General features: G+C 30.5%; 1 protein-coding gene across 1 annotated transcript in view; it reads right to left on the bottom strand.

The window, feature by feature from the left end:
• Positions 1 to 204: 204 nt before the first annotated feature.
• The window catches only part of LOC113373674 (multifunctional protein ADE2-like), a 19,570-nt gene continuing 3,512 nt past the window's right edge, over positions 205 to 16,262 (bottom strand). The window contains exons 2-8 of the mRNA XM_026613958.1: positions 10,812 to 11,018; positions 8,601 to 8,764; positions 7,067 to 7,160; positions 6,613 to 6,738; positions 3,635 to 3,918; positions 2,159 to 2,262; positions 205 to 556 (exon numbers count right to left, since the gene is read on the bottom strand). Coding sequence (XP_026469743.1) covers positions 268 to 556; positions 2,159 to 2,262; positions 3,635 to 3,918; positions 6,613 to 6,738; positions 7,067 to 7,160; positions 8,601 to 8,764; positions 10,812 to 11,018 — 1,268 coding nt within the window. The 3' untranslated portion in view covers positions 205 to 267. The remainder of the gene's footprint in view (positions 557 to 2,158; positions 2,263 to 3,634; positions 3,919 to 6,612; positions 6,739 to 7,066; positions 7,161 to 8,600; positions 8,765 to 10,811; positions 11,019 to 16,262) is intronic.

The following is a 16,262-nucleotide window of genomic DNA, read 5'->3' as shown; positions in this document are numbered from 1 at the left end:
AATGTATCCGCACACACACATATGTATGCTAAAATGTTCAGAAACCTCTGAAACGTAAAGATATATAAAAATATTCATTTTCGATGTTTTTGCGATTACTATAACATACCCTACGGAAAACAAAAAAAAAATTTATCAAAATCTTTGGAATGTATTATCAACATAACAATTAACAATCAATACACATCAATCAATTTCAATAAATCTTATTACCAAATTATTATTATTACTAAATCACCTATCTGTATCTGTATCTGTATCTCCGCTTCAGCAGACCTTAATATTCCTAAAAGCCTTGTCAGCCAATTTCAACGAAACGTAATTGTACAATTGTTTCACTCTCAACCTCGACCAGACCAAGTAATTGTCCAGGCCGATGATCGAAGCTGCGTGCAGAGCTGCTGCTTCCGGATACAAGACCGTGGCACATCCTAAACCAGAAGGAAGATTCAAACTGGACCAGACGTCTTGGCTCGAGTTGGCAGATGTTACTGGTGGACAGTTTATTACTGGGTAGCTGGTGTTGCCGGAGAGCACTGGACCGAGACCATTGGATCTGGGGGAGGAAAAAGATAATTAAAAATAAAAGTATGTTCAAGATTTGCTATTACCGGTGCAACTGTTTCATTTTTTTAATGTGTTAGTAGACTCAAAATTGCTTTTCTTTTAATTTTTGAACTGTCAATGGCTAAAAAGTAACTTCCAAATAGGACAAATATTGAAATAACATTTGTGAGACTTTGCGCATATTTTATTTATAAGTGCAAAGAGCATCTATAGAATCCGACAAATAAAAGCACTTTTTTGTGAAAATAGCTAGAGCTAGAAAACAAAACTACTAAATATTTTCTCAAATTTCTTTTATTATCTTTCTGATTAATAGTGGAAACTAGTGGTGTCTTAATGGCGTCGTGCCTTAAGGCAAATTGCTGGAACTTTCGGTACCGTGAAGTAAATTTTAGCTCAGAAAAGAAAAATTACATTTTTTTTTTGAAAAATTTTGAATATTTTTAAACATTTTTAAAAATTTTGAAAATATTTAAAGAACTTGAATATTGAAAAAAATTAAAAACATACTGATATTTTGTGAAAACTTACTTGTTTTTTTTCAAAAACCTACTTGGATTTTTTTTTTGAAAACCTACTTGGATTTTCCACTTGAAAACCTACTTGGATTTTCCTCTTGAAAACCTACTTGGATTTTCCTCTTGAAAACCTACTTGGATTTTCCTCTTGAAAACCTACTTGGATTTTCCTCTTGAAAACCTACTTCGATTATTTTTTCGAAAACCTACTTCGATTATTTTTTCGAAAACCTACTTGGATCTTTCTCTTGAAAACCTACTTGGATCTTTCTCTTGAAAACCTACTTGGATCTTTCTCTTGAAAACCTACTTGGATCTTTCTCTTGAAAACCTACTTGGATCTTTCTTCTGAAAATCCTACTTGGATTTTTCTTCTGAAAACCCTACTTGGATTTTTCTTCTGAAAATCCTACTTGGATTTTTCTTCTGAAAATCCTACTTGGATTTTTCTTCTGAAAATCCTACTTGGATTTTTCTTCTGAAAATCCTACTTGGGTTTTTCTTTTGAAAACCTACTTGGAATTTTTTTCAAAGCTTACTTGGATTATTTTTTTTAAAACTTACTTGGAATTTGTTTTTGAAAACTTACTTGGTATTGTTTTTTGAAAACCTACTTGGATTTTTCTTTTGACAACCTACTTGGAATTGTTTTTTGAAAACCTACTTGGATTTTTCTTTTGAAAACCTACTTGGAATTGTTTTTTGACAACCTACTTGGAATTGTTTTTTGAAAACCTACTTGGAATTGTTTTTTGAAAACCTACTTGGAATTGTTTTTTGAAAACTTACTTCGAATTGTTTTTTGAAAACTTACTTGGAATTGTTTTTTGAAAACTTACTTGGAATTGTTTTTTGAAAACTTACTTCGAATTGTTTTTTGAAAACTTACTTGGAATTGTTTTTTGAAAACTTGCTTGAATTTTTTTTTAAACTTGCTTGGAAATTTAGTGAAAAAAGCTTCAACATTTTGTGAAAGCTTGGACATTTTGTCAAAATAATTCAAATCGGTTGATCCGTGCGCCCGAAATCGGCGACTAAAAATTGAATCCAAAATTGTATAATTTTTTATTCACCTGCCAGCTACAGCAATGAAAACTAATTTGCTAGCAACTCCTTCGTAGTTTCTCAAAATCTGCAAAGTTTCCTTGGTGCCCTTGTGTGCTGATGTCACTCGAACCTAGAATTAAAAATACACATAATAACTAGTTGTAAGTGGCATCGTGCCTCGTGACAAATTGCTGGAACTTCCCCGTACCGTAACGAAATGTTCGAGGAATATTAAATGTTTTCAAATAGATTGTTATAAATACTATAACATTGTCAAAATATTTATAGGAATTATATAAACTGATGATATGTGATGATGATGATATAATTGCAAAGTAGAAAATATTTGTTTAAAGTAAGCAAATGAGTTTTAGAACTTCAGCCAGATTTAAAATAAAAATTTCAAAAATATTTTAATTACCATCATATGTGCCCATAATTATGAAAGTGGTCTAAGTCAAAATTAAAAAAAAATGAGTTTATCAGTTATTTCATACCACATTAGTTTAAACTAAATGTATTCAATGTAATTTTTACAAAATTTTCAAAAATGAACCATTAGATAATGGTTGTAATTTCAACATTATATGGAATTCATTTAGTGTTAATTATGAAAGTGGTCCAAGTCAAAAATTTTTGGTGTCAGGTCATTCCTTTCTACCGAATGATCGTGATTTTGGGTTGATAGAAATGAAAATAAAAAAAGCAAATTACTTATACAACCCTGAGCATTATTATGAATTGATAGAAAAGTGCAGATGAAGCAATACATTTTCGATAAAGCGAATGTCGCAGCCGGATTTTATTTCAACGAAATCATTAGAAGATACAATAACAAGAATAGTAAAAAATACCGCGGGCGAATCTGTCTCTCGGCTACAAATTCAATGGATGAGATTCTTGAAAAATGAACCTTATAAAAAATTTTATGTTTTATAAAACTTCTTTAGATGATTCTACACTTCACGTTTTGGATCTTTCACCTAAAAGAGAAAGACCAAAAATATACGGAAAGATTAAATTACTTCCATTATACACCAGCATTAGACCAGTATCGGAAGAAAAACATGAAGATATTATGAGTTTACTACCGTACATCCCTCCAGTTTTTCAGGAACATTTTAAGAATCTAAAATACTCGAAATAATGATAAAAATGGATTACCGTTTAAAAATAATTAATAAATGCTCACGAAGTATTTCAATAAAATTATTGTTCCAAATAAAACTCAAAGTTTAAGTCATTTATAGGACATTCAGTTAATTTTGAAAATGGTCTAAATCAATTCGACCTTCAAAAACAATATTATCGTATGAAATTCACACAAAATTTCATATTCATAATAAATTTCCATTAATTAAGACTGATAAAATTAAAAATTAAAATGCCGCATAATGTAAAAATATGTTTTAATTTATTCAAATGCAAATCATTAAATATGTCGAAACAAGAAATATATGACTTAGACCACTTTCATAATTATGGGCACATATGTCCTTTACCTCAACCAGCAACCCAAAGTCCCTGCACTGCTTAGCAATCTTCTCGCAGTGTTCCTTATCCGAAGGACTTCCCATCAGGATGACGACCAGAGCATCATTCTTAGGCACCAGATGATCGAGCTGATCCCTGACCCATTCGAAGTTGTGTTTGACGGTCTCCAGATCGCTCTGGGTGACCTGCGTCAGATTTCTGTAGACCTGCTTGTCGACCATGAGGCGTTTGTCGCCTGCTGGCCAAAGGCGCCAACTGTCCGAGTCGATGACGTCGGCTACCAGGAGTTGACCTGAGGGTAAAGGATAGTTAAGAAAATACAAAGTCACGATGTATCCTATTTTTTAACTTCTCGAAAGAGAAGTTTATGTTTCTATCGAAAAATCCGATTTGCTAATTTTATGTTTTCTCGACGTTTCAAGCCATTCTGAATCGAATGAGACCAAATTTCGACCGAAATTATGTGTGTGTGTGTGTGTGCGTAAACAGATTTTTTGCCGTAAATCAACGATTTCTAAGAAACGGCTGCACCAATTTCAAAAATTTAAAAGCCATTCGATGCAACTCGATGAGGAAAAATATTTCACAGCTAAGTAATACTCAGTTATCGTCAAAAATTGCTGTATTTGTAAGATGTCACATATAATCAGTAACAAATAGATATTTATAATATGAAGGGGATGGTACCACTGTATTTCTTGAACTCAAAATTAAGATATTCAAAAATGTCATAAAAACTGTTGGCTTTTAGTAAATTAATCAAAACGTTGTGGAATGTATGATTGACTGAATAGTTGAATACCAAAACCATGAATTGAATTAAAAGTAATATTAAGCTTAAAAATCGATCCTTTGATAGTTCTATTCCTTGTGACATTGTGGGAATTAGACATGGAAGATAAATTAAAGTACTGGGGATTATTTTTGATAAAGAGAAGTGTAATAAGTAGGAATATGTTAGGAACGGTAAGAATGTTATACTTCTGAAAAATATTTCTACAACTTGTCATCGAGTTAAGAGAGAACATGATTCTTAATGTTCTTTTTCTGAAGCTTGAAAACATGTTTTAAGGATGCTGATGCTGAAAAAAATGCGAGTAGAAGTTGGAGTAATAGATAGAAAGAAGACAATTTAAACTAATTTTAGATTTAAGCACTCTTAACATGAAACAAGTTCTGGAAAGTTTAGGTATTAATGACGAATAAATATGATTATCCCAATTTAAATTTTTTTGAATTTGATTTCCTAGGAATTTAGAAACGGCAGAAAATTTGAAGAGGGCATCATTAATAATTAGAGAATTGATTTCGTTATTAACACCTATTGACTGTTCGAAACGACATTATTTTAGTTTTAACGCTATTAAGTAAAAGGTTATTAGAGTTGAACCAATTAGAAACTGCAATCATTGATTAAATAGTTTAAAACTTGTATCGTTGGCAAAAACAATAAATTTGCAAAGATCGGTGCAATTTGGCAAATCATTAATATAAATTAAGAATAAAAAGGGATCAGGAATAGAGCCTTGTGGGACGCCGGTTTTATATTTAACTTATTAGATATTACTGTGGAGTCTTGATCATCAAGATAAACTGAAAGTCACAATCTAAACGTCCTTGCAAATATATTTGCACTAGGTTGATACTGTGTGATAGGTTGGGACTGTGCCTAGACCGGCTTTTTTTTACAATTATTTCACAAAATTAAAAAAAAGTGCTTCTGTAAAGTCACATTCTAAACGAACTTGCAGATATATTTGTACAGGTTGTAACTTAGACTGTGCACATGCTCTTTTTTTAATTTCTTCAAAATCGTTTGTTTAAAAACTAGTATAGTAGCACTTAGTGCTATATAAAAAAATTATCTATTTCAAAGAATTAGGTGTAAGTGGCATTCAGGCTTGAGGCAGGTTGCATGAACTTACCGAAATGTTTTATAGTTCACTTAATCAGCCGAAATTGAGACTTAGATATTTAGATGCCAAAAATTAGTCAACTGTTTATATCGAAAATGAAGTTACCGTTTTCAATTAAATCTAAATATTGCGATTTTCAATTAATATCTCTCAAACACATTTATGAACTCTGTAATTATGTCCTTAAATTGTATAATTGGGCCAAATTATATGATTAATTTATATAATTCAATCAATTTTTGTAGGACTGTTTAGAGCATGTACTCGACGATTTTTATAATTATTTTTTTATAAGATACCATAGTCTTCTAGATCATACTAAAATATTACGGCCCTACGACAACTTGTTTAACTTTTAAAATTCGTCAAAGTTTGCAAAAATTAGTATCGTTTTTTGGCATTTGTCAAAATTAGACCTTTCATCGACGTTTGCTCAAAAACGCCTGAACCGATTTTAGCAATTTAAAAGCCATTTAATTTATCACGATGACGATTATTGTTTCTCTGTTTCGTGCGACGATCGGCAGAGCCGTTTCTTTGAAATTTGGAAAAAAGTCTTAAACTTTTCGACCACATTTAGGCTCATACTACCGAATCGATTTAAAAAAAACTGTTCGAAAGATATTAGTTGGGAATGATACTGATTAGTTTTAGGTGAAAATCTACCGAGTTTTCTTGTAATTAACTGTTGAAAAAAAAATTTAGGCCGATTTTTATGGAACTCTTTTTGGCGATATATATCATGGTCTTATAGAACTTACTGAAATATTACGGCCTTACGACAAGTAGTTTTATTTTAAAAATTAATCAAAGTTTGAGAAAATGATTTACTTGGTATAACCATAGATTAATGGTCTTAATCAACATATTAAACCATTAAAGTTCTACGAAAACTGGTTCAATTATAAAAATAGTTGATTTTTCAAAATTTCCTTTTGAAAATACTCCGATTTAACGTGTTCGTTCGTTTTCAATAATGTGTAATAAATCCACTCGGAATACTTTTAATCACTCATAAATTAATTTGGCAAAATACCAATACCAACTAGTTTATTATTGCGTTATCTTACCATCTACGTCGACACCAAATTCAATTTTCATATCGATCAATGCACAATTTCGTAGAGCCCACGCCTTTTCCAAAATTTCGAAAACCAGGATTGTGGTCTCTCGCATGATGTCGACTTCATCTTGACCTGTAAAACAATAATATATAATTATTACTCATTAATCAAAAAATAGATACGATTATATTAACACGTATCAACAAAAACCCCATGACATCTCGTTACAACATTTCACAATGATGTTTTGAACGAATTTGAACTCGTGACCCCGGTAAATTAAATATATTAATAAGAAATGCCATTAATTTACGAGATGAGATTAGATAACACGTTTTTATCAATTCAAAAATGTCAGTTGCGATAGGATGATGAATTTTATGTTACTAGATTAAAGACTAGCGTCAAGGACGATCAGCCGAACCGTTTCTTTTTAAAAAGATTTTATCGCTAGACTTACCTATGAGTAATCCATTCAATTTAAATTTGGCAGCTACTATTTGCTCCTCCGACCATTGGGGATCGTGGTTGGCATCATCTTTGAAGAAGGTTTCCTGAAAATGGCAAACATTTTTTTTTATTCTCTTTATTGAATTACAATCTGTCTTTACAAAAAGGAAGACATTCAGTAATTTTGATTATATATGAAATATTAAACATTAGATCTAAAAGGTCACCCAGTAGTAAGCCTTTTCAATTTTGATATATTAAATTTACATTTTGTGATTATATAGAGTAAACTTAAAAATAAAAAGATCTATGAGGTAAATGAGTATAAACTGTGAATTGTAACAACAAATAAAAAAGACAACTAATAAACTAAACACAATAAAAATAAATAAAAATATAAATAAACAACTAAATAAGTAGTACTGCTAATTAGAATGAATATATTATATATTATGTGTAGGTTAATGTGTCGGATCCGTCGAGGAGGCGTTTTCTTTTTAGCCAAAACGACAAACATAAGATATAATTATTTTGATCTCTGACAACGAAAGTTTGTTATAATTTTTTTTTGCATCTCGAAAACTGCTGGACCTGTTTTCACAAAAAGTTACTAATTCTTGAATTCATCATTACGACCAGTGGCTCCCGAAATCGTCGACAAAAGATTGTATCCGCACATCAATTTTTTCTAAGGTATGCAAAAATGTTCAGAAACCTTTCAAACGTAAAAATAGTAGTTACAGTAATGGGCCGGAAATCGAAAATGAAAATTTTCGCATTTCTCGACGTTTTGAAGGTTTCTGAACATTTTAAGGGGCATACCTCAGAAACTAAATGGATGTGTGTGTGTGTTTTGTATGTCCGCATGTTTTCGTCCATGTTTTCGGGCGCACGGATCAACCGATCTGAATGGTTTAAAAAACATTCGTTACCTATCGATAGGGAGATGTGCTGATTAGTTTTTTGCAAAGGCAGGTCCAGCCGTTAAGGAGATACGAAGCAAAGAATGCAGGAAATACAAATCGAGTTTTTGAGAGAACGGAGTATCGGATTTGAATGATCTAAAAAACATTCAATTTGTAATGATTAGGAGAAAAGGTGATTAGTTTTTGGTAAAGACAGGTCCCGCCATTTCGAAGATACAGAGCTAAATGTGCAAAAATGGCAGTTTTTGAGCGAACTAAGCGCGTCCGATTTGAATGATCTAAAATACTTTTTGCTTGTATTGACAAAACAATTGCTTTTGAGGATAAAAAATTATTACATCTATTTTTTATTTTTCATAAAATATTTTTGTAATTTTGGATCAAAAATTCAAAAAACTACCCAGGCTAAGCACAGCCTAAGCGCCACTCTGGTACAAATGTTTACCAAAGTGCGTTTAGACTGTTTTAAACAAGATAGCAACAAAAATAATGAAAGTTACAGTATTTGTAATAATATATTTGAAAACGTTTAAAATTTCTCGAATATTTCATTTACGGTACGGGAAGTTACAGCAATTTACTTTAAGGCACGATGCCATATACCACTAGTTTTCTTACCTGTTTCACAGGACAGAACCTGGTGCCTTCCGTGACACCAGGATGTCGTTTCAGAAAAGATCCAGTAGCCAGCCTTCTCGTGACCCATTCAATAGGCACCATGGCACATTTTCTTGCAATAAAAGCAGTGTCTGATGCCTGTTTCACGAAGGCAGTTTTCAAACCTGCAAAGAAATAATAGATTCATGTGAAAAGGACTCTACTGACCAGCAAACTAATAAAACTTCTTATATATAAAAATGAATCGCAAAATGTGTTGGTAAGCGCATAACTCAACAACGCCTAGATCAATTTGGCCAATTCTTTTTTTAAAATGTTCGTTGAAGTTCAAGGATGGTTATTATGACGAGAAAAAGTTGAATAATTGCCGGGGAAACCCTAAAAACAGCCCTTTTGTCTTTCTCATACAAACGTTTTCTAACTAAAACGTGTAATCAATTTGAGCTTTGTTGCTATTATATAAAGTTCATATTAAATTACAAGCAATCACTATATACTCGTTCTAAATTATTATGCGGATTTTGATAAATCTTTCTGAAGTTTGTTAAGGAAATTTTCTAGGATGTATGTGATCATACATTACTGGGATGTATGTACAATATTGTAGAAATAAATGGAAAAAAATGCAAAAAACGACATGTCATTGTTTGCATTGAAAACAAATGAATACTATCATCTGCCAAAAATTTCAATTTACTTATGAACCTAGACAATATTAGAATATGTATTTTAAATTCATTATTATGAATAAGTAAAATGAAATATCTACATTATTATTGCCGAAAAGCGGCTGAGATGTGTCAGAAATTAAAATAATATAAAATACAGTATATGTATGGCAGATTGAATGATACACATATGAACAAGATGTGACAAATTAATTCACTTAAAATATGAAATTAGGTATTATTCAGGGCCGGTCCTACCTTTTTAATACGATGCATGCGAAAAATACGAGCGCACTATTTCAATTTTATTGAAAAAAATGAGATGAATGTTGAAATATATAACAATAAAACCTAAAAGTTTCGTTTCAATTAACCCTTTCGACTCGCTCCGGCGAGTGTCGTCGCGAACTAAACTTACAAATTGTGATTTTTTTTCATTCTTTTGAAATTAATTCACTATTAAGTTCATTTATTGATTAATTTATAATTATTTTCATAAATAAATATAATAAAATTAATTTAATAGCTCATAAACACCATTATTTATTAGATATAAATGTTACTAGATATTTTATATATTATTTATATACATTATAATGTATTATACATGTACATATTATATATGCATACACACACACGTATATATATATATATATATATATATATATATATATATATATACTAGCTGACCCGGCAAACGTTGTTTTGCTAAGTAAGGTATATTCTAAACAATTTCTAGAGAATCAAAAATATTGATACTTTAATTGCATAAGGATTTGTTGTTTGAATGCTATATACAATGAAGTATTATAAAAACATTAAATCCCATTAGTTTGTCTGTATTTTGTCAATACAATCAAACTGGAAGTTTTATACACATTCTATAAAAAACATGGTATAATCCAATTCAAGTCTTTCTCGGTCTTTACGTATATACGTGTAATAGAAAAAATAACGATATTATTGGGGTTGTTCTTAACACACTATACGGGCACGATAACCGTATCTACTCTCCAAGAATATTGTCTTTTTAATTTTTTTTTTATTTAGTTTTAGTCAGAATATATTTGATATAATTCTTATTAATTAATTTTAATAAACATCTGTGTAAAAACGATTTTTTAAACAATAACATGGTTATTATAACATTTTTTTATTTTTTTTTCAAACTTCATGTTTTATCATCATAATAACTGTATTTAAAAGCAATATTACCACATTTAAAAAAAAAATCCGATACAAAAAAAATTACGAGTTGAGAGGTATGTATAGCATTATAATATACCGAGCGAAGCGCAACGTCGAGCAGTCCGGCTCCCGAGTGGAAAGTGTTAAATATTTATTTCCTTCTCTAAAAATTCCCCAAAAAGCGATTTATTGAAACCTCTAAAGCAGGCTTCTCCCTTAAATATTAAATAAAAATCTAGAATATCAAAAGGACTCTACTGACGAGCAAATTAAGATAGGAAAAGAGGTTTCTACTTATAATCATATAAATTATTATTATTATTATTATTATTATTATTATTATTATTATTATTACCTGCACTGTTAAGAATGGAAAACACCTTGGCAGTCGTCTGGTTACTGATGGCGGCCTTTCCGACCAGATCGTGAGCCTTGACACCATCTCCTGCAGTGATGCGATCTTTATTGAGCAGGAGACACAGGTCGTTATGGGCTGGTGCCAGATCGAAGACCTTTTTGGTTTTGCCCTCGATTATCACGGGGCCCAACTTGTAACCACCGACTGTAAGGAAAAGATAAATGATACAGGAAATTGATACGGGGAAAAGAATGATGTGTTTTGAAATAAACTATAGTTGTAAGTGGCATTTTGGATTTAGGCAAATTGCTGCAACTTTCCGTACCGTAATGAAATATTCGAAGAATAAAAATAATCATTCAACAAAAAAGTCTATGAATAATTATTATGAAAACTAGAATTTTCATTATTTGTTCCTTATCGAATGAGAAAACGTATTAGATTAGACGACGTTGTTTACATATGTTTGAATGAAATATGTATAAGCAAAACGAATTAAGCGGACTTATTGTTAGAATGAACATATTTTATTTCAAATGCATCGATTTTTCGTTCGCGAAATATATGCATTGAGTTAACAATTTGAAATAGTTTATGTACTATCAACTTAAAATTAATACAAACATGAAAATTAAAAAAAAAACTAGTTGGTATTGGTATTTTGCCTTGAGGCAAGTTACATGAACTTCCCGATATGTATAAATAATTGATTTAATCAATGAAAATAAATTAATTTATGAGTGATTAAAAGTATACCGTGTGGATTCATTACACTATCGTTATACCAAGTAAATCGTCTAATTTTAGTTTTAACAAACATCAAAAAAACTACTCATTTTCCCAAACTTGAATGATGAATTTTTAGAATCAAACTACTTGTCGTAAAGTCGTAGTTTTTCAGTAAGTTCTATAAGACCAGGATATATATCGCAAAAAAAGTTCCATAAAAATCGGCTTAAATTTTTTTTCAACAGTTAATTACACGAAAACGGCTCGGTAGATTTTCACCTAAAACTAATCAGTATCATTCCTAACTAATATCTTTCGAACAGTTTTTGATTTTTTAAAATCGATTCAGTAGTATGAGCTTAAATGTGGACGAAAAGTTTAACACCTTTTTGCAAATTACAAAGAAACGGCTCGGCCGATCGTTGCACAAAACTGACAAACGATAGTCCTCATTGAGACACATCAAATGGTTTTTAAACTGAAATCGGTCCAGCCGTTTTGGAGAAAACGTCGATTTACGGAAAAAATCTGTTCACACACATGCACACACACACACATACTTTTTCCAAATTTGGTCTCATTCGATTCAGAATGGCTTGAAACGTCGAAAAAACAAGATTTTTTTATGAAAACATAAACTTCACCTTCGGGAAGTTAATAAAATTGTATTTGTTAAGCAGAAATTGAATAAAAATAAAGAAAAATAGTATTTACAAAATTCGAATATCTGAATTAAAGAAAATAAGAAGAATGAGGAATAGGTTGATATCAGTAAAGATCAGACTTTGAAAATCACTTAAGATGTGATCAAAACTTCATGAGAAATTTAAAATTCAAATTAATTTCACTCAATCGAGCCCATTTAATTTTTCTGACTTCAAATATCATTTTTGGATTTTTTAGTTTGACATTTTCTAGACGTTTTCTCAAAAGCAGCTGCACCAATTTCAGAAGTTTAAAAGGCATTCGATATATTTCTATAAAACCTCGCGTCGTTGATAATTAAAAATATTATATAATATTAAATTTTAAACAAATTCAATCTTGTACATGCATCATTCGCGCGCCAGTTTATTTACTAATAATACCGAATTAATATTCAACCGCGATTTGAAGATAAACTAATAGTAGGGCATTATGATATAACACAACATTATAGATTATTAAATTTTGCACAAATTTGCCAAATGCATCACTCATATTAATGATAATATGCCAACAAAATAAATCATAAAACCCAATTAAAATCTATCATCATTAACAAACACCTAACCAAATAATTTGTATACAACAGAACACGTGTTCACAAACAAAACATGACTTAACCACAAAAAATACAATCTGATTAGAATCTATTATCATTCCAATCAAACCTAACAATAAATCGAACAATCTAATTAGAATCACACTACATCTAATTAGAATCAAATTACAATCTGATTAGAATCGACTAACAAAACAAAACAATAAAACTAACCTTCTTTAGGATCTGCAGACATTTTGTTTTCTGACCCAGTGTCTTCTAAGCACTATTTAATAATGTATATATATTTATATGGAAGTGTGCACCCAAAAAATGTTTTTATTAATAATGTTTCAAATAGCACAAAAGGTTTTATTCAAATAGGACGAACAGAATGGTTACAATTCCGAGGACGAAATACGACTGTTTGTCAGAATCGCATACAGACAGAAAAGAGTTTGGACAAAGTTTGCTTTTTTTATTTGATTAGAATCTTGTACATAACTTTAAACGTTCGTTCGATGTATAAAATATAATATTGACAAATATATATATATATATATATATATATATATATATTATATAAAAGTTTTATTAAATTGACATTTTCTATCTGACAGTTAAATTACGTTAAAATGTTTACCAAAGATTTTTGTCGTGCACAATTAGTGACAAAAGTCTGCAGTGTGCGAAATACCTTAACTGTAATTGACGAGTTTTGTGTATTGACTTGAGGAGTGTGTTAATAAAACTTTTCACACAAATACTGCAGCGCACGCATATGTTGCGTGAGGCTGTTGACTTTCATACTATTTTGGTACTTTTTTTTAATTTCCAGCCAACATGTCCCAAAATGGTTTTAATTTATATTGAAAAATTTAAAAAAACTAGTACAAGGAAAAGTACAGACAACAAAAGCTTAGCAGTGAATGTGTAATTTTTTTCATAGGGGAAGAGGCTCCAGAATACTATAAAAAATACTCCCTGTATGTATTAGACGCGTCTTTATTATTTAATAATGTGTAATAAATATAATCTGATTGAGATTCTTATTGTAGCAAAATTTTTGTTAAAATTTAGTACTAAAATTTTCAACCTTGTTTCAACCAACCAAATCACATCTTCAATGGGAGGAGAATCTAGAATGCTATTTTTCGTCTTTCGTTTTTTCTTGAAACGATTTTAATGGAACTTTAAATATGGCAATAGAGTTCCTAGTGTTATTGAGCATACTAAAATATAGTAGGGTTGTGGTAGACCAGTGGTCTTTTTATAAAAAAAACTTAAAGTTTGAATAAATCGTCCGCGCTTCAAGAAAATACACCGTGTATGTGTTAGGCGTTTATTCTAACCATAGTAATACGGTAATCACTATATCAGTCAAATGTGTCTGACGCTAAAAAGTTCTCATAAACCATGTAAGACTTGTCTGACAAGTTGGCCTAAAATTTTCTGGCTCGTCGTGAAAAATTTAAATATTGGGCCATAAGGTCATAAAATAAATATAAAAAAAATGAAAGTTGTGAAATAAAATACTTAACACATTAATAGCCATGTCAGTCATACGTGCCTGACGCTAAAAAGTTCTACATGAGCCATGTTGCACATAAATGTCTGACAAATTGTCCTAAAAGTTAAAAGTCTTTTGTGAAAAAAAGTTTTGACATAGGGCCATGTCAGCCATATAATTGCCATGTTAGTCGTATGTGTCTGACGCAAAAAAGTTACTCATAATGCATGTAGGACATATATGTCTGACAAATTAAACTGAAAGTTTTTGGGCATGTCGAGAAAAACATTTTTATAGGACCACGTCAGTCATATAATTGCCATGTTAGTCGTATGTGTCTGACGCAAAGAAGTTACTCATAATGCATGTAGGACATATATGTCTGACAAACTGATCTGAAATTTTCTGGACATGTCGAGAAAAAAGTTTTAATATAGGGCTGTCAGTCATAATTGCCATGTACGACGTATGTATCTGACGCAAAAAAAATTTACATAAATGGCTTATGTAAATCAGACATATATGTAAATTTACCTAAAGATTTCCTAGCTTGTCGTGAAAAAAAGTTTTAATATAGGGTCATGTCAGTCACAGAATTGCCAGGTGAGTCGCATGTGTTTGACGCTTAAAAAGTTACTTGTTATACGTGTCAAACATGTATGTCTGACAAATTGATCTGAAAGTTTCCAGGTATCATGATACATGTCGGTTATATATGTCTGACAAATTGATCCGGAAGTTTTTTAAAAAAATTAATTCAGGGCCATGTCAGTTATATATGTGTGACATAAAAAATATATATAAGAAAATAAAAAATCAAACACGTTAAACGCCATGACAGTCGTATGTGTCTGACGTCAAAAAGTAACACATCCATAGTGCCAGCCATATATATCTAACATATGCAATTTGGTAGGAAAAAAAGTTTTAATATAAAGCTGCGTCAGTCATATACGTCTGACATAAGAAATAGTGTTTGGCAAAACGATTCTTTGATATATTTTTAACTTAATTAAGTTACAATGGGCTATGTAAGAAACTAGTGCAAAATTTTAAGCAACTTCCTAAAGTTCTTTTTACAAACGTCGACCATTCTATTACCATTACCATTACCACTATTAATATCATTACCACAAACGACCGTCTAACGTTTGTTCGAATCTCCTACCAAGTCGAATTTATTAGGAAAAAAACACACACACAACTAGCGCTACGGGGGCACAGAAAACCGGCTTGGGTCATATCACTTTTCGTTTTCGTTTTTAACGAAACATATTTATTCAATCGTTCACTTGGTCAATGGAATAATATCTATCTAACTATATTTTGACAGAAGAAGAGTGTTGTAATAATTTAAATTAATCGTTGAAATAAAATTTAGTAATTGGTTTAATAATAAATTAAAAATTGTTACCGGTGTGCGTGTAGTGTAAGACACACAGAGGTTGTTTTGTAATATTACACTTGGAGGAACTTCAGAGGTGAGATAAATGAAATAATTTATATATATATAATATATATATATATTATATATATATATGTTTATATTATATAAATATTTTATAACATTATATATTTTTCTGCCTTAAGAATTAACCCTAATGATGAGACATATCACGGTGTCGAAACGTATTATTTTTAAATCAATGAATAATTTTTTTTGCAAAAGTGTAGTGTAGTGTTCGTATTTTTATATTTATTATATATTTTTGACTTTGATATATATTTAAATATATTAGCCGAAGTGAAAATTAATTTACTATTTTTAATTCGTCGAATTTACAGTATTTTTGTGCTAATAGTTTTAATTTGCTTGGATACAAATTTTAAACTAGTGGGGTGTATGGCATCGTGCCTTAAGGCAAATTGCTGGAACTTCCCGTACCGTAACGAAATGTTCGAGGAATACTGAATGTTTTCAAATAGATTATTATAAATATTGTAACATTGTCTAATATTTATAAGA

The sequence above is a fragment of the Ctenocephalides felis genome, unplaced genomic scaffold, assembly GCF_003426905.1.
Source record: "Ctenocephalides felis isolate EL2017-DRISC unplaced genomic scaffold, ASM342690v1 CF-g0.4_SCAFFOLD_00845, whole genome shotgun sequence".
In the NCBI taxonomy this organism is placed as follows: domain Eukaryota; kingdom Metazoa; phylum Arthropoda; class Insecta; order Siphonaptera; family Pulicidae; genus Ctenocephalides; species Ctenocephalides felis.
This window is presented reverse-complemented; position numbering and strand designations above follow the sequence as displayed.